A 21391-nucleotide genomic window follows, 5' to 3' on the forward strand; every position below is an offset into this window, starting at 1 on the left:
CGGGGACGGAACCCAGTGCCAACCCAGGGCCCCAGGTCACTGTGCTGTGTGTCCAGGGGCCAGGACCTGCCTGGGGCCCCACCACCCAGGGAATGCACCTATATCAAAGTTAAACCAGAAAACACACAGCGCCTCAGCGCAGAGCCTGGCATGCAGTAGGTGCTCAATAAACGTTGCTCCCTCCCCGACGTCTGCCGCGGTGTCAAGGAGACAGGCAGCGGTGGCCTGGCTGGGGCGGGGGTGAGAGATTCTGATGAGACCCAGTGGAGGCCAGCCCACGCCGTCCCCGTCCCCATGTGCCACCACCTCTTGCTCACAGAGCTACAAGGAAGGTCCAGAGGTGACAGCAAGGTGGTTCAGAAACAGAGACACACAGCCCAGGGTGACCACAGAAGGTGACCCGACCGAAGACCCCCGGTGCGGGCCCCGGACTCCCTCCAACACGGGGAGCAGGATGGCTCCTGCCGACCTCAGCAGGAAGGTAGCCCGGCCTGGCCCCGTGTGACTGTCACACTCGCAGCTCACTGGAAGCTCAGCTGCGACCTGCTTTGCAGAGGGCCCCCGCCCTGGCTCTCGGACGGGCCAAGCGCAGGAGGGCGGCTGGGGACAAAGTGGGAGAGTGTCCTCGAGATGGCCAGGCCAGCGCCTCTCCCCGGGATCAGCAGGTGATGAAGGAAGGCTGCCGCGTCCCCCTCACCCGTCCTCGCTGGTGACATCACCTCCGAGTCACAGACGAGCCCATCCGCCCTGCGTTCCCGGCGCTGAGCTCCGCCGTCTGGGAGTCTGCGAGTGGAGCCGCCGTGGGGCCTCGGAGGAGGCTGAAGATCCACGCCGCCCAGGGACATCTGTCATCCTGCTACTCGGGAGGCTGAGGCAGGAGGGTCCCCTGGACCCTGAGGCCACCTGGCAACACAGTGAGGCCCCATCTCCAAACAAAAGTGTGGCACATGCCACTGTATACAGTGGTTGACGGGCACCATAAATGCTGGGCCCCTGGTCTGTATCATCATCCTCTTGTTGTCACTTCAGAGTGGACTCCTGCTCCTCATCAGGACGTGCCTGACGGGTGGCGCCTGTGGCTGGGCAGAGCTGGCCGCCCGCAGGGCCCCGGGTTCCATCCCCAGCACCACAAAAAAAGCCTACTGTGAACAGTGTCACGGGCGCCAGCCGCCCACGTCTCCTGTCTGTGATGTCTGTCACCAGCGAGGACAGGCTCAGAGGCTGGGGCCAGGTGAGTCACCTGGGGGCGGGGGCAGGGCTGGGAAGGCAACTCCAAGCCCAGGCACCTTCACCAGCACCGTCACCGCCTGGGACCACACAGGACACCTGCCCGGGTGCGTGGCCTGGACAGCAGGTGATGGGATGTTAGCGCGAGAGAGGCCGCGCTCCAGTCCCCCAACCCCAGTGCTGCCTCTCCCGGGGCGAGAGACTCCCGTGCCTGGGAGCCCCCCACGGGCTCCACGGTTTGTCCTCACAACCAAGCAGCAAGGACCCTGGAGCACCTACAGGGGCTACCTCATATTTTTACAACACAACTGAGGCTCAGAGAGGTTACGTGGTTGGCCTACAGTCACACAGCTAAAGCGGCCACTAAAGTTCAAGTTTCTTTTCATGCATTGGCCAGGCTCTCCGCAGATATGTCCCACACGGCTGAGGTCCTTGGGGGGTGACAACCCTGCAGCAATCTCTGTCGGTGTCTCTTCGCGGCCTTCTTCTCTGTCTTTTCTCTGATGAGGACACTTGAGAGATCCAGGGCTCACTCTAACCCGGGATGATGCCATCTAAGGGCCCAGCTGCGTCCGCGAAGGCACCTTTCCAAACAAGATCACATTCACAGTGCGGGGATCGGGAGGTGCACCTCCAGGGGTGACGTGGAAGCCATCACCCCAGGGTGACAGGGCAGGTCACTGGGAAGCCGGGCCAAGGACGGGAAAGTGGAAAACCCACAGGAGGGGAGCCCGTCTACTAACCAGAGCATTCATCGTCCAGTGGACATTGATTGAGCACCTACTGTGTGCCATTGAGCACATGGCCCCAAGGCACATCGGGCTGGGCCACAGAGAAAAGGCAAAAACAGCCACCAATGGTGGAAAGCGCTGGGGACAAAAACAGGGAGAAGGACCACAGGTGGGGGGCACACCTGTGATCCAGCCATCCCGGAGGCCAAGGCAGGAGGATCGCAAGTTAGAGGCCAGTCTGGGTAATTTAATGAGACGCTGCACGAAGTGAAATTAAAAGGTCAGGGGTGTGGGGGGCTCAGACACAGGCACCTGCCCAGCAGTGAGAGACCTGGTCCGTCCCGCACCCCACACGCACAGGCCCTTAGGCACCGCACCGAGTGCACACACTCATGAAGGGGAAAACTGACCCGTGGAACTTCATTAAAATGAAAACCTTCAGCTCTGCAAACAAGACGGATAGGAGAATCCCCAGGGCAGCTGCAGGCTGGAAGACGATCTTTGAAAAGCCGTGGGGTGAAGGGCGGGTTTCCAGGGGGACAAGGGGACTCCTAAAACGAGGAGGAAACAACCTGATGAACAAGTGCACAAAGGCCTGAACCAGCGCCGCACCAAAACGTCACACAGATGCCAACAGGGATCCCCGGCCGCCCACCCGCTGCCCGCCCAGGGAGGCCAGGCGCCGGGGAGGATGTGGAGCAAGAACCCTCGCAGCTGGCGAAGACTGAAGAGGGTGCTGCCACTCGGGGGACAGTGTGGTGGCTTCTTACAGAACTAGACCCAGTCTCACCGGGAGATCGGCCCTCAGGGCCTGGGTTGGGTCGAGCCAGGCAGACGCTCTCCCTGGAAACTCAGCCCACTGACCTCGGCGGCCCCCCGTGGACGACGGGGAGACCAACTGCCACGCGGCTGATCGGGAAGGAGTCTCCATTCCGTGTCCCTCAGGGAATCGGGATGGAAAGTCTGCACCATCCAGGACAGGCTCCTGACCACACAGTGCCCGGCCGACACGGGCCAATCAGGCTCTAATGAGGAGGGAAGACCCGGAATCTGAGAGATGGAACAGGCCACGGCAGGGTGTGCCTGGGCAGCACAGTGTTTGAAAGCGTGCAGCTCAGCTCAGGGCTCGTCTCGCAACAAATTCAGCCTTTGCTTTTTGGAACTTTCTGGAAATTAAAAAAAAAAAAATTCAACCCAGAGTGTCTGAATCCACAGATGTGGAGCCTGAGGATACGGGGAGCCAACAGTAGATTCATTATAACATTTACAGTGCCCCAAACTGGAAGGAAAATATCCCGGGACAGGCAAAGAGATAAATGGTGGTATATCCAGTCCTGGAATACTATTTAGCAATTAAAAAGACATGAAGTACCAAGCCACAAAAAGACACCGAGGAACCTTAAAGGCATATTGTCAGGCACAGGAGGCATCTAAAAAGGCTACGTACCGTAATTCCAACATACGACCTTCTGGAAAGGTGAAACTGTGACAGTGTAAAGGCCAATGGTGGCCAGTAGCTTGTGGGGGAGGGGGGAGGGGAGAGTAAGTAGCGCACAGGGGACTCTCAGGGCAGTGAAGCCACTCTGCATGGTACTAGAATGGTGGACATATGACACCACGCTCTTTGTCAAAATCCACGGAACATCTGGATGCGGCAGTACACGCCTGCAAGCCCAGCTACGGAGGAGGTGAAGGCAGGAAGATCTCAAGTTTAAGGCCAGCCTCAGCAACTTACGGAGACCATGTCTCAAATCAGATTTTTTTTTTAAAGGGCTGGGGATGCAGCTCAGTGGTAGAAGGCCCTCAGGTTCGATTCCCTGTAACCGACAAAAAATAGATATCACAGAATATACAACATGGTGCACCCTGATGTAAATGTGGACTTTAGCTGGTGATCTATCTCAATCTGCTCCACAGGGCGGGGAGGTGGCTTGGTGGTAGAGCGCTTGCCCAGCAGGGTCAAGCCCCTGGGCACAATCCCCAGCACCCCCCCAAAAAAAATTCTGTAAGAGTTGTAATAAATAGCCACCACAAGACACTAACAATGTAGGGGGGGGGTGCTACGTGGAAACTGTCCTTTGCTCAATTTTTCTGTAAATGTAAAATGGGCCTAAAAGATCCATTATTTCAGGGGGTGGAGAAGACAAAGAAAAGCAGGAGCCAAACAGGCAGAATTCAAAAGGAAGGAGCACTGGCATCAGGAGCCGGAGAAGGGCTTGCACCGCACTTGTAGAGGGCTCTGGTGTCCGCCCCACGGGGGCTCCCTGCCCCTTGGGGTAGGTGCTGATCAGCCCCCGTTACCCGCCAGTTCTGTAGCCACAGGCTCAACCAACCACACGTGGAAGATACCTGGGGGGAACTGCAGCTGTGACTGAACATGCTGACTTTTTTTGGGGGGGCATTATTTCCTAATAATACAGGGTGACAACTACTTGCTGGTTATTCTGCTCACGTAGCATGAGCTCTATTAGACATTCGGAGTCACCGAGAGACAAAGTCTATGGGGAGGATGGGGCTGTGTCATTTTATATGACAGGTAGGCACCCGAGCATCCTTAGATTTGGGGGCCCACGGATACTGAGGGAAGATGTATTATTATCCATATTTCACAGATGAAGCAAGCCCAGAGAGGCAAAGTCGCTTGCTCAAGGTCACACAGTGGCAAAAAAAAAAAAAAAAAAAAAAAAACAGACTCCCAACTACCAGGAGGGGCACCTGTCAGTTCACTAGGAATCTCAGCAGCCCAACCCTGTTGGCAAGGCTGCAGGGGGCTGGCCTGCTCCGGGTTTATCAGAAAGCTGTTTGCTGAACACATCTGAATGAGTCACTGTGGGTGGTGTGCCCTGGGCTCCTTCCAGATGGGAGGGTCCAGGATCGGGGACCCCAGAGGGGTTGCTCAGTCCCCCTGTTGTGCCAGGCCACACCCCTGCATCAGCCCAGGGGTCCAGCTACTGTGGGTGGCAAAGCCTTCCTGGCCCCAGGGACAACAAAGCAACCCGGGAAAGAACAGGAGGCCTGAGAGTCCCCGAGACCCGCCCACACAGACACACTTGTCACATCTAGGAAGGACTTCCCTGCCCAGGACCCTTCTGGCTCCAGCCCAGAGCACTGCTGTGCCCACCTGGCCAGCACAGGCCACAAGACAGTCCAGCGCCCATCCTTCCAGGGGCTGAGAGCCCCAGGTCAGGAGCCCCAGGCACAGCCACCACCCAGCTCCTGGTCACCCCAAGATGCTCTCCCTCTGAGACCCACGGGGCTCCCCCTCACTCCCTGAAGACCTTGGCTCACACATCAAGCCCTGCCTCCGAGTCAGACTTCACACCGGCCCCCCCACCACATCAGCACTTCCTCTTCCCCTCCAGGGGGTTCTTTCTGTTCCCTACTGGGGCCAATTCACAATAGGTGTCAATTCAGGTTCCCTGCCCCCTGGTCTACCACCATGGAAGTCCCTAAGGGCAGGGACTTTGTCCACCTGCTGTCTCCGGTGCCCCTCAGGGCTGACTGGAGTCAGGACACCGGGGTGTGGGGGACAGAAGGGCCCTTTGAAGGTGCCCCACCCCCAGCCTGTTCTGGGTCGCTGGAAGAGGGACTGTCACCACTGTTGTGACTAAGTTGTAACTAAGTGGTCACTGGGCAGCCAGTGAAGGCAAGGGGCCTGCCAGGGTCTGCGGACCTCCGCCTCTCTCGGCCGCCCCTGCCTCAGTTTCCCTCACTGTGGGGCTCACCGGGGGGGGGTGTCTGGGGGTGGGCGGCGTCCCCAAGACCTAACATCCAGTGACATTAACACACCAGGTTTTGTTTTCTTAGGGGGGGGGGCTTGCAGCAGATGAGGGTCCCGAGGATCATCCACCATTGATTTGGTGACCCCAGTCTTCCCGCCGTTTAGGATTCTGGGGGCCCCTCTGAGGCCCCTCTCCCCTTCCCCCCGGGACCCGGGGAGCCTCCAAGCCGAGTGCCCGCCCCCGGGAGTCCCGAGTCTCCGGGAGACCCCGGTGCCACCCCCGCCGCAGGGCCCTGACGCCGGGGGGATCCCGGGCGCCCCGCGGCTGTGGTGCGGCGCGTGTTGTCGCCGTCGCCCGGGAGACGGCCGGGGGCGGGCCGGCGGGGGGCGCGGCCTGGCGGCGCGCGAGGGGGCCGGACCTGCGTGCCGGGCCCGGGCGGCCGCAGTGGCCACGGCCGCCGCCGCCCGCCGGCTTATATACCGCGGCTAAATTTAGGCTGCGCCCGAGCTCGTCCCCATCCGGGACGCGTTTCCGCCGCCGCCGCCTTGGCCCGGCCCCCGCGCGCGCCGCGCCTATAAGGCCTGGGCGGCCGGCCGCGGCCCACTGCGCCGTCCCCTCCGCCCTCGCCCCGGCCAGCCTCTCACCGTGTCCCCAGCCCGCGTCCCCCGGGTCCCAGCCATGACGCTGAGCGAACCCATCCTGCCGTCCTTCTCCACCTTCGCCAGTCCGTGCCGCGAGCGCGGCCTCCAGGAGGTGAGGGCGGCGGGGACCGCGGGCGGCGGGCTCCGGAGGGACCCTAGAACGTAGGCTGCGGGTAGTGGAGAGTCAGGGCGGAAACTGCGGGCTCCAGGTAGCAGAGCGCGGGCGGCGGGGGTCGCGGGCTCCAGGTGGTAGAACTCGGGCGGCGGCGCCGCGGGCGTCCCCCCAGCCCTCCGCGCGCTCACGCCCGCGCCCCCTCGCCCTGTCGCCCGCAGCGCTGGCAGCGCCCCGAGCCCGAGGCCGGCGGTGCCGACGACGACCTCAACAGCGTGCTGGACTTCATCCTGTCCATGGGGCTGGACGGCCTGGGCGCTGAGGCCGCCCCGGAGCCGCCGCCGCCGCCACCCCCGCCGCCCGCGTTCTACTACCCCGAGCCGGGCGCGCCGCCGCCCTACGGCGCCCCGACGGGCGGCCTGGTGTCGGAGCTGCTGCGGCCGGAGCTGGACGCGCCCCTGGGGCCCGCGCTGCACGGCCGCTTCCTACTCGCGCCGCCGGGACGGCTGGTCAAGGCCGAGCCCCCCGAGGTGGACGGCGGCGGCGGCTACGGCTGCGCGCCCGCTCTGACCTGCGGGCCACGGGGCCTCAAGCGCGAGGGCGCCCCAGGCCCGGCAGCCGCGTGCCTGCGAGGCCCGGGAGGGCGACCCCCGCCACCGCCCGACACGCCGCCGCTCAGCCCCGACGGCCCCGCGCGTCTGCAGGCACCCGGCCCGCGCGCCGCGTTCCCGCCCCCTTTTGGTGGCCCCGGCTACGGCGCACCGGGCCCGGGTCTGCACTACGGCCCACCGGCGCCCGCCGCCTTCGGTCTCTTTGACGACGCGGCCGCCGCCGCAGCCGCCCTGGGCCTGGCGCCACCCGCCGCCCGAGGTCTGCTCACACCCCCCGCGTCCCCGCTGGAGCTGCTGGAGGCCAAGCCCAAGCGCGGTCGCCGCTCCTGGCCGCGCAAGCGCACCGCCACCCACACCTGCAGCTACGCGGGCTGCGGCAAGACGTACACCAAGAGCTCGCACCTCAAGGCGCACCTGCGCACGCACACAGGTGGGTGCTCGGCGCGGGAGGCGGGGGCGCCGTGCGCTGGGGAGACGAGTTCTATTGCGTGGGCGAGAAGAGGAGCTGGGAACGCCCTTGGGTCGAGGCTCAAGATCTGGGGAGGGGGCGCACACTTCGGACCCCTCCCCAAGGGGCGTGACCAGGAGACTGGGGAGAGGGAGCGGAAGCTCACAGCTGGGGCCTGGGCAGGGCGTCTCAGGAGGTTGGGGAAAGGGATCACACTTAGGAAAGGTCGTGGGACGTGGGTAGGGGGACTGCCCAGGACGCTGGGATGGGACGCAGTGCACACTTAGGGTTCACCAGGGTCGAGGCTTAGGAAGTTGGGGGGAGGGTGTGCACTTAGGCACTCAAAAGAGACCTGTCTGCCGTCTGGGAATGTTAGGGAGGGGGTGCACGCTTAAGTCCCCTCTGGGGGTGTGGCTCGGGATCTTCTGGAGAAGGGAATGCTCTTGGGAAACCTAGGGGGGCCCTGCCATAGCGAGAGGCGCGTTTAGAACACTCCTGGGGGCGTGGCTTGAAACCCTGGGGAGTGGGCACTGCCCACTGGACTTCCAGGGTGAGTGAGGATCAGAAAGGTGGGGGGCGTGTGGGTTAAAGCTCTTAGGGGTTCAAAACGTGGGCAGGCATGAGGGTTAGGGCTGGGGACAGGTGCGCGCTGGAGGAGGCACTATGGTGGCCTGCATGCTGTGTCCTGGCGGGGAAACTGAGGCTCACTCTCTGTCCCTTCCCCGCAGGTGAGAAGCCCTACCACTGCAACTGGGAAGGCTGTGGCTGGAAGTTCGCGCGCTCAGATGAGCTCACGCGCCACTACCGCAAGCACACGGGCCACCGGCCCTTCCAGTGCCACCTGTGTGACCGCGCCTTCTCGCGCTCCGACCACCTGGCGCTGCACATGAAGCGGCACATGTAGCCGGGACACCCCCGCCTCTCCGCGCGCGGCCGTGGCGGGTCCCACGTGCCGGGCACGGCCCTCCCGAACTGTGACTGTATTTATTGGACCCTGAGGACCGGGCTGGACTGTGTGGCCACGGAGGGGCTTCTGCCGCTGCCCCATGACAATGACAACGCCACCGCCCCAGCCCCTATCCGTGACCAAAGACCCAGTGGGAGAGGACACGATCCTCTTCTCTTCGACGAGTTCTGTTTTCAAAAATGGTGCAATAATTAAGTGTCCCCTTCCCTCCCACGGGTCTACACTAGAGGATCGAGGCTTGATGCTTCGTGAGAGAGAACAGCCTTCCTTTGTACTGTGTCTGCGGTGTTTTTTATAATATTGTACATAGTGACTGTGACAGATATTGTATTACTGTACATAAGGGAGACAGGCGGGCTTTTGGGCTGCCTCGTTTTTATAAGGCGCTTTTTTTTTTAATTAAAAAAAAAGTTTTGCATCTTTTGAAAAAAAATCACAGCACTGGTCTGGCTGTTTGGAATCTGGGGACACTTGGGAGGGGCTGGCGGGGGAGCAGGCAGCTTTGGCAGAGGCACAGTGTGAAGCTCGCCCTGTCCCCACTGGCTCCAAGATCACCAGCTGCAGCACCCAGCTGCCAGGAACCTGTGGGTTTTTCTATAAATTTAAACACTGCATTTTAGGGCTGAGGGTGGGTTATTTTAAGGTTGTTCCTTGAGCCATAAATTGCCTCCTTTTCCCCAGAGCTGGGGAAAGTGCTCGCGGGACTGACGTGGCCTCTTCTGGGCCCAAAAAAAGCTTTACCTTTTTCTGGAAGTTTCTGAGGTTTAGCCAAACTTCTAGAGTATGCAGGTTTTTTTTTTTTTTGTGTGTGTGTGTGTGTAAAGTGCTGACATGCTGCACCTTTTCCTACTCCTGCCTTTTTAGCCAGATTTTTTTGAGATGACTTCCCCAATCTGATAGGAAAAAAAAAAGAAGGTCACCTTTGCGGACAATGCATGGAGCTGAGCTCATTTTCAGGTGAGGAAACTGAGACCCAAAGAGAGCAAGCCATGGCCTGCTGGAATTAGGGTGCTAGTCTGGTCTGGATGCCTCTCGAGGGTTTCTAAGTCTCACTACAGGAAATCAGTGGCTTTTTGCAGTGACCCACCTGGGACTTGCATGGAAACGTCATGAGACCCTCCCCTGTAGGTTCCCTGGTGCAAAAAAAAAAAAAAAAGAAATTCATGGCAGACAGTAAAACCCCTGCTTGGATGGTGGGAAGAGGCTAGTCCAGTAATCTACCTTGTAAGCAAGGGGACACCTCTGTACCCCACCCCAAATGTCTCACTCAGGTGACAAGGTGCATCTCCCTGAAAGCTTCTCCTGCCACCCCTCGCCTTCCCCTTCTCGGGGCCCTGGGTAACCATGGTCACTGACAATTGCACAAGTTGTTTCCAGAAAGTGAAAATACTCATGAGCACAGCCCGTTTTAAAACACTCTCACCCCATTGCGACAGAGGCTGGGATTTCCTCCCTCCCTCCCTCCATCCTGCCTCCCCCTGGGGCACAGCAGCCCTGGAAACAGCTGAGAGCTGTTTGGTAATATCCACGAAAAGCAGAAACGGGAGATGACAATCTGATTCATCTTTTGAGAGTAAATACCCGGGCTCACTTCCGCTGCCACCAAAGGGTGTGAGTGTTTTTGCGCGAGCTGTGCCCTCTCTGCGTGCAACTTCTGCAAAAACTGCCCCGGAACACCATGGTGGCCCCTGGACCTGGGGACGTGGCCCTCCTTGCTCAGCACCAGGCTCTGCAGCACAGGAGCAGAGGAAAGATCCTGGGCTGACCATGGGGGAGACATTTTTCTTGCTTGATCCAAAACACCTGCCAGATTTCCCTAGGGGGGTGCGAGGGGGGACCCAGGTCTCTGAGTCCAATGACAGGGAAGCTGTGACACAGCTGACACTGTTGGGTTTCGGTCTCCTGCATGCCTCCAAGAGATAGCACAGGAAGTGTCATCCCTGGATGCCTGGCTGTATGCTTCAGCAAGTGACGCTGGGGACGTAGGGCTGGGTTCCACAGACTAATCCAGCAAGGTCGACTTTCCTGCCTCCTCCTGAAATCAAACACAACTCCCACCATATGCCTCTGGGGTGGGTGGTCCTCAGCCAGGACACCGGGGTCTGGAGACAGTCTGGGTTGTCACAACTTGGAGTTTCTGCTGTCATCTAGGGGGTCCAAGCCAGGGAGGCTGCTAAATGTCCTATGATGCGTAAGGCTGTCCCTGTCACCGATGGACCCAGTCCCAAGGGGCAGCACTACTGAGGCTGGAAACACTGGTCTGGGTCCTGAAAGATCATGGTTTCTCAGCAGGGACACAGCTCCGTGTCACGGGAAAATGCCACCCAGAGAAAGGAACTACACTTCTAGCCCCTGGGATCCTCAGGAGGAGAAGACAGCACCTGGAGAGGCAGCCGCATCCCCTTAGAAAATATCAAAGACTCAAACCGACAAAACTGCACCTCGAATTCTGAGTTTTTCTTTTCAGTTTCGTGTCTCAGGGGACAACAGGTTTCTGGTTCATGCTGAAAGGCTTTCACGTGCCTGCAGTGACGGCTGTATCCTGTTTTCCAGAGTGACACACCTCCATAATGTTTTTCCCTGTGATAGGGTTCTTCTTTTTCGGGGCAGGGGGAGTACTGGGATTTGAACTCGGGGGGCACTTGACCACTAAGACATATTCTCAGCCTTTTTTTATATATATATTTTATTTAGAGACAGGGTCTCACTGAGTTACTTAGCACCTCGCTTTTGCTGAGTCTGGCTTTGAACTTGCAATCCTCCTGCCTCAGTCTCCCAAGCCCCTGGATTATAGGCCTGTGCCACCGCGTCCAGCTCCCCGTGAAGGGTTTCTATTGTCATTTTCATGGCTGTGTGATATTCCGTTTAGATATGCCAGGAGGTACTTAAGCAAAGGATCTCTGTGTCCATGGGTTCTGCACTGTCTGGATGCCACCAAATGTTCAAGAAACATTGCACCTGTGCTAAACAGAGACAGACTCTTCTTTGTCACGATTCCCCAAACAGCACAGCACAATAGCCGTTGGCCCAGCCCTTGCAGGGCACATCTTCTCATTCAGGTAGGGAGGCCGGCCGCACGTTCTGTGCCACACCGTGTCCTTCACACCAAGGGTTCAGCATCTACAGATCCTGGTATCCACAGAGGGGCCAGACCAACCCCTGGCAGATGCCAGTGGCTATATTTCAAACTGTCCCCAGAGGGTGGGTAAAAGGATTAGACGGGGTGAGGGTCTTGAGGGGTTTTGACATGGCCCGATGGCTGTGGTGACGGGGAAAACATTCAGGACCCATTTCTCTGCCAGGCGTCTCCTGTAGTCGCGGCCGGGGACCAGGTGCAGCCCGGGAGGGGTGCCGGACGGGGCTGGGCCACGCCAGGTGCTGCAGGTGGCCCTGACTCAGCACCCGGCCTCCCCAGGAGTCCCCAGGCCCCAGGCCAGGGCACTGCGTGGCTTAGGTGGCCTGTGCCCCAGCTGTCACCCTGCACCTAGGCCAGGGTGCCACAGGCACGTGGATGCAGAACGTGATGGTGCCCTGGGAGCGGTGTCCTGGGCACCCGGCTCCGCCCTCCAGATGCAGGGTGAGAGACCCTGCGTGTGTCACAGGTGACCTACTAAGTCCCCACTCCCACTGCAGCCAGGAGGCCAGGGCAGCGCTGGGGGCCTGGGGGAGGGGACCTGCAGGGACACCCTGCAGCCTGGAGCGGTTCGGGGTTCGGGGCGCAGCGGGAGCGCAGCCTAATTTCCCCCAAATAACACGGGTTTCCCGCGCGGCCCCGCTGACACTCGGGCTGGATCTTCCCGCGGGGCGCCCTGTGCCGGCCTCCCCCACAGACACCAGTGGCACCTCCACCCTGAAGTCACAACCACCCAAAGCTGTGTGTGCAGGCTCTGCCGAGGGGGTGGAACCGGCGCTGGGGACAAAGCCACTCCAGCCGCGGGAACCCCCAGCGCTGCCCTGCGCCTTGGGGGCCGGGACCTGGGTCGCCTTGTCTGAAAAAGAGGAGCCGCCGGGGAGGGGGGACGGCGGGGCCTGGCCAGCGCAGTGGTGTCCCCAGACGGGGCTGCAGTTGGTGCGATCGCCTGTCAACCTGCCGGGTCCCGTGTCACCCTCTCCTTCCCGGCTCTCGCCCCCATTCATTGAGCGCGGCAGCTACCACTCCTCCTGCTCCTCCTCCTCCTCCTGCCCCACGTCCTGACAAGAAGAAATGACTCAGAGGTGACTCAGCTCTGAGCCTCTGCCAAAATGTCTCTCCCGTGACTAACCCGGTGCCGTGGCCCTGCAGCCCCAGCGTGGCCCGCTGTCCCCAGCCTCCCCGCAAATCCTCTCTTCTGGCCCCTGCGGCCACCCGGGGAGGAGTGGGGCTGGGCTGGGGGAGGGGACCCGGTCCTGTGGACACAGTCCCTCCCGGGCCTGGGAACAGCTGGTGGCTCCCTGTTCCCCACCCACGATCAGCTGGGGGCTCCCGGAACCGCTCTTTCCATGCTCCTGTGTGGACGGCCTGCAGCCACTGCCCAGGGACAGGAGGAACGAAGGACCAGGGTCAGGCTGGCTGGGAGCTGGGGCAGCACCGCCCCAGAGGCACAAGAAGCAAGAGGGGCTGGGGGACAGTTCCACAAACAGCCACCGAGGGATCCTCAGGTGACCAGCAGCTCCACTCCTCATGGGACACCCACACACGCTGCCTCCGGTGCTGGCCTCCTGGCTGGCTAGCGGTTCCTGATCTCCCACCCCTGGGCCTTTGCACTGCCCACATTCCCCAATGCCTCGGTCCCCACTCCACCAGCCCGCGTGGGTGTCACAGTGGATCTGACAGCCCCACCCGGGGAGCAGTGCGGGGACCCCGGGAAAGGTGGAGGGCAGAGGACCTGCCCACATATGGGGCTTCTGGGAGGGAGGTCTGGCTGGAATGCACGAGAAGGGACAGGGATGGGGCTGAGCTGTAGGAGTGAAGGGCAGTAGGGAGCCATGGAAGGATTAAGGCAGAAGGTGCCCTGTGACATGGCTCCCTTCCCAGGACCTTCAGCTGGGAGGCCCTTTCCTCTCTGAGCCCTCACACCCTTCTCTGTGCTCCTCCTGATTCTGCTTTCTGCCCAGGACTCCTGGGAGGGTCCCTGACTTGTTCTGGGGGTGGGGGGCTGTCCTGGGGACAGAGGTCAGGCCCAGGCTGGCTGCCAATCAGGGAAGCCATGTCACCATTGTACAGGGAATGCCCGGCCCAGGGAGGATGAGGTCTCTCTCCAGCCTGTCTCCATCCTGCCCTCTGTCCTCTGCCCTCTCACCCCTGGGTCTGATTTGTCTGTTGAATTTTTATTGTGATCAAATTTATCATCTTAAAACTTTTTTTTCTTTTTTTTGCAGAGCTGGGGTGGAACCCAGGGACTCTCACACACCAGGCAAGTGCTCCACCCCTGAGCGGATGACCCCCCCAGTCCTTTTATTAGTGGGACGGGGTCTCACTGAGTTGCCAAGGCTGGCCTCAAAATCGCCATCCTCCTGCCTCAGCCTCCCTACTGGCTGGGCTTGTAGGCGGCACCACCACACCCAGCTCTTCTAATCATTTTAAAGTGTGCAGTTATGTGGCATGGAGTCTGTGAGGTGTTGGTAACCATCTCCGCCACCCATCTCCAGAACCTTCTCACCCTCCGCAACAGAAACTGTCCCCATTAGACACTCACTCCCCATCCTCCCCCATCCCCTGGCACCTCCATTTTTCCTCTGTGAATTTGAGCTCTCTAGGGACCTCCTGTGAGTGGAATCGGTCACAGTGTGTGTCCTTTTGTGACTGGCTAAGTTCAGAGCATAATGTGCTGAAGGTTCATTTATGTTGTTGGGATTTCTTTCCTTCTCATGGCTGTATAATACTCCACCCCACAGCACACCACATTCTGTTTACCTGCTTATTTGTTGATGGACACCTGACTGCTTCCCGCCTCTGGCTGTTGTGAGTGAAGTGGCTGTGAATGCCTGTGTGGGAGCAGCCGTCGGGGTCCTGTTGGGTTCTAAGTACATGCACCGTGGTGGGGTTGCTGGATCCCCTTCTTTTCCTTAAGCTCATAAGCTCAAAATTGTCTTTCTTCTCTGAGTGGCTGGCCCAGGGTGAGCCTATCTGCAAAAGCCCCTGCATGGCTTCCGTGTTGCACCATCCTGCCACACTCTGGGCCTTGGTTTGTTTTTCTGTGAAATTGGGGTGACAGCTGAGGGTTGGGGGATGCGGCCAGTGGCCCAGCTTCAGGCCTGTCCCCCGGAAATCAGGGTTTCGCAGCAGCCCTGGTGGGCAAAGGCGAGGATGTCAGGGAGCTGGACGGGCCTGCGGCTAAGGTGCCACTCACACCCAGCACACCCGGCGCTCGCCTGCTCAGCCTGCAGGCTGCTGCGTGCTGCCACCCCCACCCCACTGTGCCCACCAGGCTGGCCACCCAAGACAGCCTCCTGCAGCAGGAACACGGCCGCCTGGAAACCTGCAGATGGCTCAGGACCTCATTCCACCAGGAAAGGGGAGGGACTGAGGCCTCAAAACTCAGGTCCTGAACCAGCCACAGTGGCCACGCTTATGACTCAGGAGGCTGAGGCAGGAGGATCACAAGTTGAGGCCAACCTGGGCAACCTATGGAGACCCTGTCTCAAAATAAAAAAATTAAAAGGGCTGGACATGTAGGTCAGTGGTAGAGCACTCCTGGGTTCAATCTCCAGTACCCCCTGCCCCCCAAATCAATCAATCAACCCAGGTCCTAATGCAGGTGGACGCCAGCCCCACTCCTGGTGTCTGGCCTTCCTGAGCCACCAACACCAGTCCCATGAGAATTGTGAGTGCCTGCCAAAGCCACAGGACCTGGTCTGCCAGGGCTCAGCTCTGTTTGAACCTAGAACAACATGAACTGAACATTCTATGGACAAGCTTTTTTGTTTCCCTCTGTAAACCCCTAGGCCAGATGAACCCACACGAACATCCACCCTGCGCTGGGGGTCACACCTGGTGACAGCCTGGCCTAGCACGTGTGAGGCCCTGGTTGTATCCCCAGCACCAGGGGAAAAGCAAAGAAGTCGTTAGACAGAGCACTCCACTTCCAGGACCAGGAGCCACATTCTTCCCGAGTGCAGGGAATGTCCCCAGGATGGGCCACCGAACGGCCTCAATCAACTGAAAAGCACAGAAACGATACAAAGTATGTTCTCCGACCTCAAAGGAATGAGGGTGGAAATCAAAACCAGAGACGCTGGGCAAACTCAGAAATCCTGCAAGTTGGAGAACACACAGCTCTGCACAGGGCGGACCTGCCAGCAGGTCACCCAGTCCTGGCACGGGGAGGCTGCAGGGCTGGGGGCCCGGGCTCTGCAGACCTGGGTGTCGGGGGGCCTGCAGCGCCTGGGGCTGTGGCCTCCACGTGGGTGACCCTAGAGGGACCCAAGAGCAACTCCTGAGACTCCAAGGCCGCTCATGGGTCGCTCCGGGGTCTGCTGCTGCTGACACTCACCTGGGCACCATCCTCCCTGCTCCTCTAGAACATTCTGGAAGCTCCCCGCCGCCCCTCCCCCTCCCGGCCCATCTCTTCCCACAAGCCCCTGCTCCTCCCGGGGCCTGTTTTTCTTTCTTTCTTTTTGCCCCAAACCCTTCCTATGTGTCCCAGGGAACCCCAGTGACCCTTGAAGGCCGGCAGGGATGGGGCTGGACGGCGCGGGGACCTGAAGGGAGGGGGCAGCATGTGAGCGGGCACAGTGGCTTCGCCCCCGACGTCTACAGTGTGAAACAGAGTCCAGGCTGCCCGGGGGGAGGGGGCAGAGCTTCTGACGCTGGGCCCAGAGGGTGCTGCATGGTGTGGAGTGCAGTGTCACCACCCTGGTCACCCCACTCTGTCACTGTCCTCTAGGCCCTGGGCTGCCCTGGGCTGGTGAGCAGCTGGGCGCTGGCAGCAGCTCTCCCACCTGTGCCCTCCTTGGGGGCAGGGAGGGTCCTGCCCGGGGCTCTGGTCCGCCCAGGAGAAGCACATTGGGGACGTCCAGCAGGGCGGCCCGCGGGCCACTCTGGGGCCCACGCAGCTCTGGACTGTCGCAGGTAAGCAGGGCAGAGCCTCTGCCCGAGGAGCAGCCTGCAGGCCCTGGACTGCCCTCGCTTCCGTCACCCCTGCCTTCAACCTTGACCCCAGGTTGGCCTCTTGGGGACTGTCCCAAGATCGAGATACGCTCTCGGCAGCCAACGCTTGCTCTGTGGCCTCTGGGTTGCCAACGATCCAGAATGAGGGTGGAGGCCAGGAGCCGGGAGCCGGCCACCCTCCACTGGGCTGCGGCCTGGGCTCGGGTGCCCATCCCGGCTGGGGACAGAGTCCTCCAATTCCCAGCGTGGTTCTGTTGAACCCCAAACCTCAAACACACCCTGATGCCTCACTTCCTCAGCGCAGCCCGGGTGACAGGCCACCTTGCCGGGGGCTCGTCGGTTCAGTTTGAGTCACCGGGGCTTATGGAGGGAAGGGCTTTTCATCTCAGGAGTTGGTGGCCACACCACGCAGGGCCTGTTCCCACCAGTCTCTTGCGCTGCATCTGTGCAAGCGGCTGGAATTACTTTGGGGGCCACCTCACCCTGCCTGCGCGGAATGGCTCCCGGTGACGTGGGGAGGCAGCTGCACCGGGGAGGCCGGGACCGGGACCTGGTCCAGGGGGAGCTCATCTCACTGCACCTCTGGGCGTACCAGGTGCGGCTCCTGCCTCCACCTCTGTAGAATGGGGTCAGGGGCAGCTAACGTGGCTGGACTCTCAGATGGACAGGTCCATGCCTGGCACATAGTAGGTGCTCATTGAGGGAGAGGCAGCCATCAGTGAGAGGGAGAGGGTGGAAATCCCAAGAAGTAAGACCTTAGTTCTGCTGGTCCCTGGAAAGTGGGGTGAGGAAGGAGGAATTCCACATTTGGGGTAATCTGATGTCACCTGCAACTGTCCCACTTGGAGCTAACGCCAGCAGACTCCAGACTTCTTGATGGAAATGCTCAGGGAGGATGTGGTGCACAATCGGGCCTGTGCTGGGCCTTCCTCAAGCGTAACTGTGCGTCTTATTGATGCCTTTGTCACTGCGGGGGGGGGGGGCACTGGGACACTGAACCAGGGGAAGAGCCTTGGCAACTGGAGTTGGGACCCACAGGGGATTGGTTCCGGGACCCCCACGGATACCAAGGTCAGCCACGGGCAGGACCCTGCTATACACGGCCCAGTATTTGCGCAGAACCTCCGCTCACCGCATCCTAGGCTTTAAGTCGTCTCTCGTGGCCTTAGAATACCCAACGGTGCAGATGCTGGGGAAACCGTCACGCTGTCTTGTTAAGGATAATGACAACATTAAAAAGCCAGGCGCAGGGGCTGGGGCTGTGGCTCAGGGTAGAGGGCTCGCCTAGCACGTGGGAGGCCCTGGGTCCGATCCTCAGCACCACATAAAAATAAATAATTAAAGTAAAGATATCGTGTCCAGTTACAATCAAAACATTAAAAAAAAAAAAAAAGCCAGGCACAGTGGCACACACCTGTAATCCCAGTGGCTCGGGAGGCTGAGGCAGGAGGATTGCAAGTTCAAGGCCAGCCTCAGCAATAGCGAGGCCCTAAGCAACTCAGTGAGACCCTGTCTCTAAATAAAATATAAAACAGGGCTGGGGATGTGGCTCAGTGGTCGAGTGCCCCTGAGTGAATTCAATCCCCCCAAAAAAGTCTGTCCGAGTTCTGTTCAGCACAGGCGCAGTGTTTGTTTTCGATCCAGGGTTAGTCAAATCCTGGATGTGGAGCCCCGGGGTGGAGGGATGACTGGGCCATGGCTGTGACCGTGGCCTGGGTGACTGGGACCGTGGGCATGTTCAGGGTTCACCGTGCCCAACAGCTGAGGAGGAGGAAGAACCCAGTGTCCACCAAGGAATGAACAAACCCGCCACGTGTGTCCGCCGTGTGAGGGAACGTCTCCCAGCCCCAGAAGGAACGAAGCACTGATGCATGTGATGTGGATGAGCCTCGGATGCATGACACTGAGTGACACAGCCACACAGAAGGCCACCCAGGCGATCCCATTGATGTGAACTGTCCCCAACAGGTGAACCCCAGGGACAGAAGGCAGGTCACGGCTGCCAGGGGCTGGAGAGGGAGTGGGAGTGACCCTGGTGGGGCCAGGGTCTCCACCAGATAAGAGTGATGGCTGGACGAGACGAGGGGACTGAGTGCCACTGAAATCGCACAATGTAAATGGTCACTCTGGGGCTCGGTGGGCTCAGGGGCAGGGCTCGCCCAGCACCTGTGAGGCCCTGGGCTCTGTCCTCAGCCCCATGAAAATAAGGTAAGGGGACGGTGTCCACCACAGCCAAAGGAGAAATATTCAAATACATGGTCACTCTTCCCCGAATGTCATCTCAATAAAAAAGATTTTTAAAAAAAGCAGTTGGGAACCCAGAGCTTCAGTTATAAAACGTGGCTATTTTTCATGAAATTCCTTTATCAGTGGAATGTGACATCTGGATCGCATGTCCCCTGACGGGTGACGATGCCAAAGCATGGCGTGTCCAGACAAGGAGCTGTCCTGGGGCCTTTGAAAAGGGCCCCCCAACACGCGCTGTAACATGGGGGCAGCCCGGGGATATCGAGGTCAGTGAAATAATCCAGTCACAAAAGGACAATCTCTGGGCGTACAGGAGGTCCCCAGAGTCACAGGAAAGCAGACCGGTGGGTGGAGGGGGGGGAGGGGCAGGGGAAGTCACTTAACGGGTACAGAGTTTCAGTTTTGTAAAAGGAAGAGTCCCTGAGATGCAGGCATAAAACTGTGAGTGTACTTAACACACGGCACACGTCACAGATGGCACATGCCACATTATTCATATCGTGCCACAATCGTAAAAATGAATCAGTAAATACGACCCGGGGGGCCGAGGTGGCAGCCCGTGGGTACAGTGGGTGATTAGCAAGCCTGAGCCCCAGGGTCCCCTCCCCAGTCCCGCACAGAAGCAAATACCTAAACCAGAGACGCTCAGCCGGGGAGGACCACTCGGTCTCCATCTTCCCTGGTGGCCCTGGGTGGGGTCAGAAATGTGTCTTTGGAGACTCGAGTGTGATTTGCAGGAAAATAAGGCATTTCCACTCCCGGTTTTGAAAACTTTCTGCATCTACAAGGGTCAGACTTGCCCCAGGATGGGGGAGAGATGGGGCCTGAGCGGACCGAGGAGAGAACAGAGGCCTAGACACAGCAGGCGGGGGTCCTGGGCTTAGGGTGCTTCCAACATTGTGGTGTTTGGTCGGGCACGGAACCCTGCTCTCCTGCACACCAGGAAAGCACTAGACCCCGCCTCACCACAGCCCCAAGCGCAAAGAATCTGCAAAGCCCGGCACAGTGGCGCACACCTGCAGTCCCCGCTACTCAGGAGGCTGAGGCAGGAGGATCTCTGGAGGCCAGGAGTTCCAGGCCAGCCCAGGCAACATAGGGAGACTCGTCTCAAGGAAAAACACAAAAGTTCTAGATCAAGTTTCCAGCCACCATATCCCTGCAGAAGTCTAGACGAGAACTTTCCCCAGCCTCGCTGCCGGCCTTGAACCCTTAAAACGCTGTCGAAGTCTCCTGTCTGTCCCAGGTCCCTGCACCCCCAAAGAAAGTACACCACAGCTTAGTCTGCCTGGGGGGCTCTCAGATGGCAACCCTGCCCACGAGTGATGGAGAACACCTGCTGGTTTGGCCAACCGCGCCAACACAGGAGGAATATCTTGTTATTTTATAGAAGATCCTTTATCATATTATTATTATTATTTTGAATTTTGAGGCAGGGTCTGTGCTGCCCAGACTGGCCCTGAACTCCTGGGCTCCAGGGATCCTCCTGCCTCGGCCCCTGAGTAGCAGGAACCACAGGCGAGCACCACCCTGCCTGGCCCCAGGAAAACTTGATTCATTTGTTTTTCCTTCATGGTGGGAGCTGCGGCTCCACCCCCAGAGGACTTTGGTTCCCTTGGCTATTTAACAAGACCTTGTCTCAAAATAAAATTAAAAGTTACACAAGGACTTGTAGCGTAGCTCAGTGGTAAAGGGCCCCTGGGTTCAATCCCCAGGATCCCCCCCAAAAAACCCCGAACCCACACAGACTCTAGTTCATGGACTGCAACATCAACATGATGACATTCAACAGATAGAGGGCTGGGGGGGGGATATGAGAGAGGAATAAAGACAGAGAGAGAGAAAGTGCTAGAGAACGCCCAGATGGCAAATGTACACACACATACACTTTACATACGTGGAGACATACAGATTCTTACTCATATGTGCACATACATGTAAATTCATACATATGGATTGCTACACACAGTCTTCTACCAAACGGGGACATGGCCGGGGATAGACCACTGTCTGCACTGGGTGGAATGAGTTCTGAGTTCAAAGACCCCCAGAGGAACACCAGGTCCCCGCCGTCTCCACCAAGTGAACCGTCCTCCGTGGCCCACCGATGCCGCACTCCGGGCACCCAGGGTGCTCACGCAGCCCAGGGAGGTGGAAGGGAAAATAGAAAACCAGAGGGCTTCTGCCATCAGCCAGAATGCACTTCTCAGCTGGGCAGGCAGGGACCACGGCGACTAGACTGAGCCCCAGGATCAGAGAGCCCTGACCCAGGTGACCACGGCTCCAAGACGGCAGGACTGGGGCAGAGAGCCAGTCTGCAGGAGCCGAGATTGTCCCTCGGCTGGAAGGATCTACTCAGTGGGACAGTCTTGGACAAGGGCCCCCCATCTCCAGGACTCAGGTGTCCCGACTGCGCAGGGGTCAGGGCAGGAGCTTCACGTGCTGGCGCCGAGCTGTTCCTAGGAATCCCCCTCGTCAGTTACCAGATCACCACCGTGGAAGAGTGACAGGCTCATGGTGGGGACAAGCTGCCACGGAAGAGCAATGGCATCTGTCCCCATCAAGTGTAAAGTCCCCTGGCCAAGCTTCAGAATTAAAG

At 59.4% G+C, this 21391-nt stretch overlaps 1 protein-coding gene and 1 long non-coding RNA gene across 5 annotated transcripts; both read left to right on the top strand.

Annotated features, from left to right (window-relative positions):
* The first annotated feature begins 6256 nt into the window (after window positions 1–6256).
* On the top strand, window positions 6257–9619 carry KLF2 (KLF transcription factor 2). 2 transcript variants are annotated; one of them, XM_081285376.1, is made up of 3 exons: window positions 6257–6433; window positions 6655–7474; window positions 8221–9619. In XM_081285376.1, the coding sequence occupies exons 1-3, from the start codon at window positions 6359–6361 to the stop codon at window positions 8394–8396; spliced, it is 1071 nt and encodes a 356-aa protein (XP_081141502.1). In that variant the 5' UTR covers window positions 6257–6358; the 3' UTR covers window positions 8397–9619. The 2 variants fall into 2 exon arrangements, with proteins under 2 accessions (XP_081141502.1, XP_081141503.1); XM_081285377.1 differs by having other exon boundaries at window positions 6391–6530.
* A 2441-nt stretch (window positions 9620–12060) lies between these two features.
* Window positions 12061–18786, top strand: LOC308644753. 3 transcript variants are annotated; one of them, XR_014021083.1, is made up of 5 exons: window positions 12061–13097; window positions 13818–13852; window positions 14334–14462; window positions 15384–15622; window positions 18291–18786. It is a non-coding gene; the product is annotated as an uncharacterized lncRNA (long non-coding RNA). The 3 variants fall into 3 exon arrangements; XR_014021084.1 differs by lacking the exon at window positions 18291–18786 and having other exon boundaries at window positions 15384–18234; XR_014021085.1 differs by lacking the exons at window positions 15384–15622; window positions 18291–18786 and having other exon boundaries at window positions 14334–15374.
* Window positions 18787–21391: the final 2605 nt, after the last annotated feature.

This window comes from Spermophilus citellus (assembly GCF_964194105.1).
Source record: "Spermophilus citellus genome assembly, chromosome: 3".
Classification (NCBI taxonomy): domain Eukaryota; kingdom Metazoa; phylum Chordata; class Mammalia; order Rodentia; family Sciuridae; genus Spermophilus; species Spermophilus citellus.

Bases quoted from the DNA above. Each gene is read 5' to 3' on its own strand.
- KLF2 (XM_081285376.1), top strand. From the start codon at position 6,359: ATGACGCTGAGCGAACCCATCCTGCCGTCCTTCTCCACCTTCGCCAGT. The intron at 6,434-6,654 runs GTGAGGGCGGCG...TGTCGCCCGCAG, and splicing joins GCGAGCGCGGCCTCCAGGAG to CGCTGGCAGCGCCCCGAGCC. The intron at 7,475-8,220 runs GTGGGTGCTCGG...CCTTCCCCGCAG, and splicing joins GCACCTGCGCACGCACACAG to GTGAGAAGCCCTACCACTGC.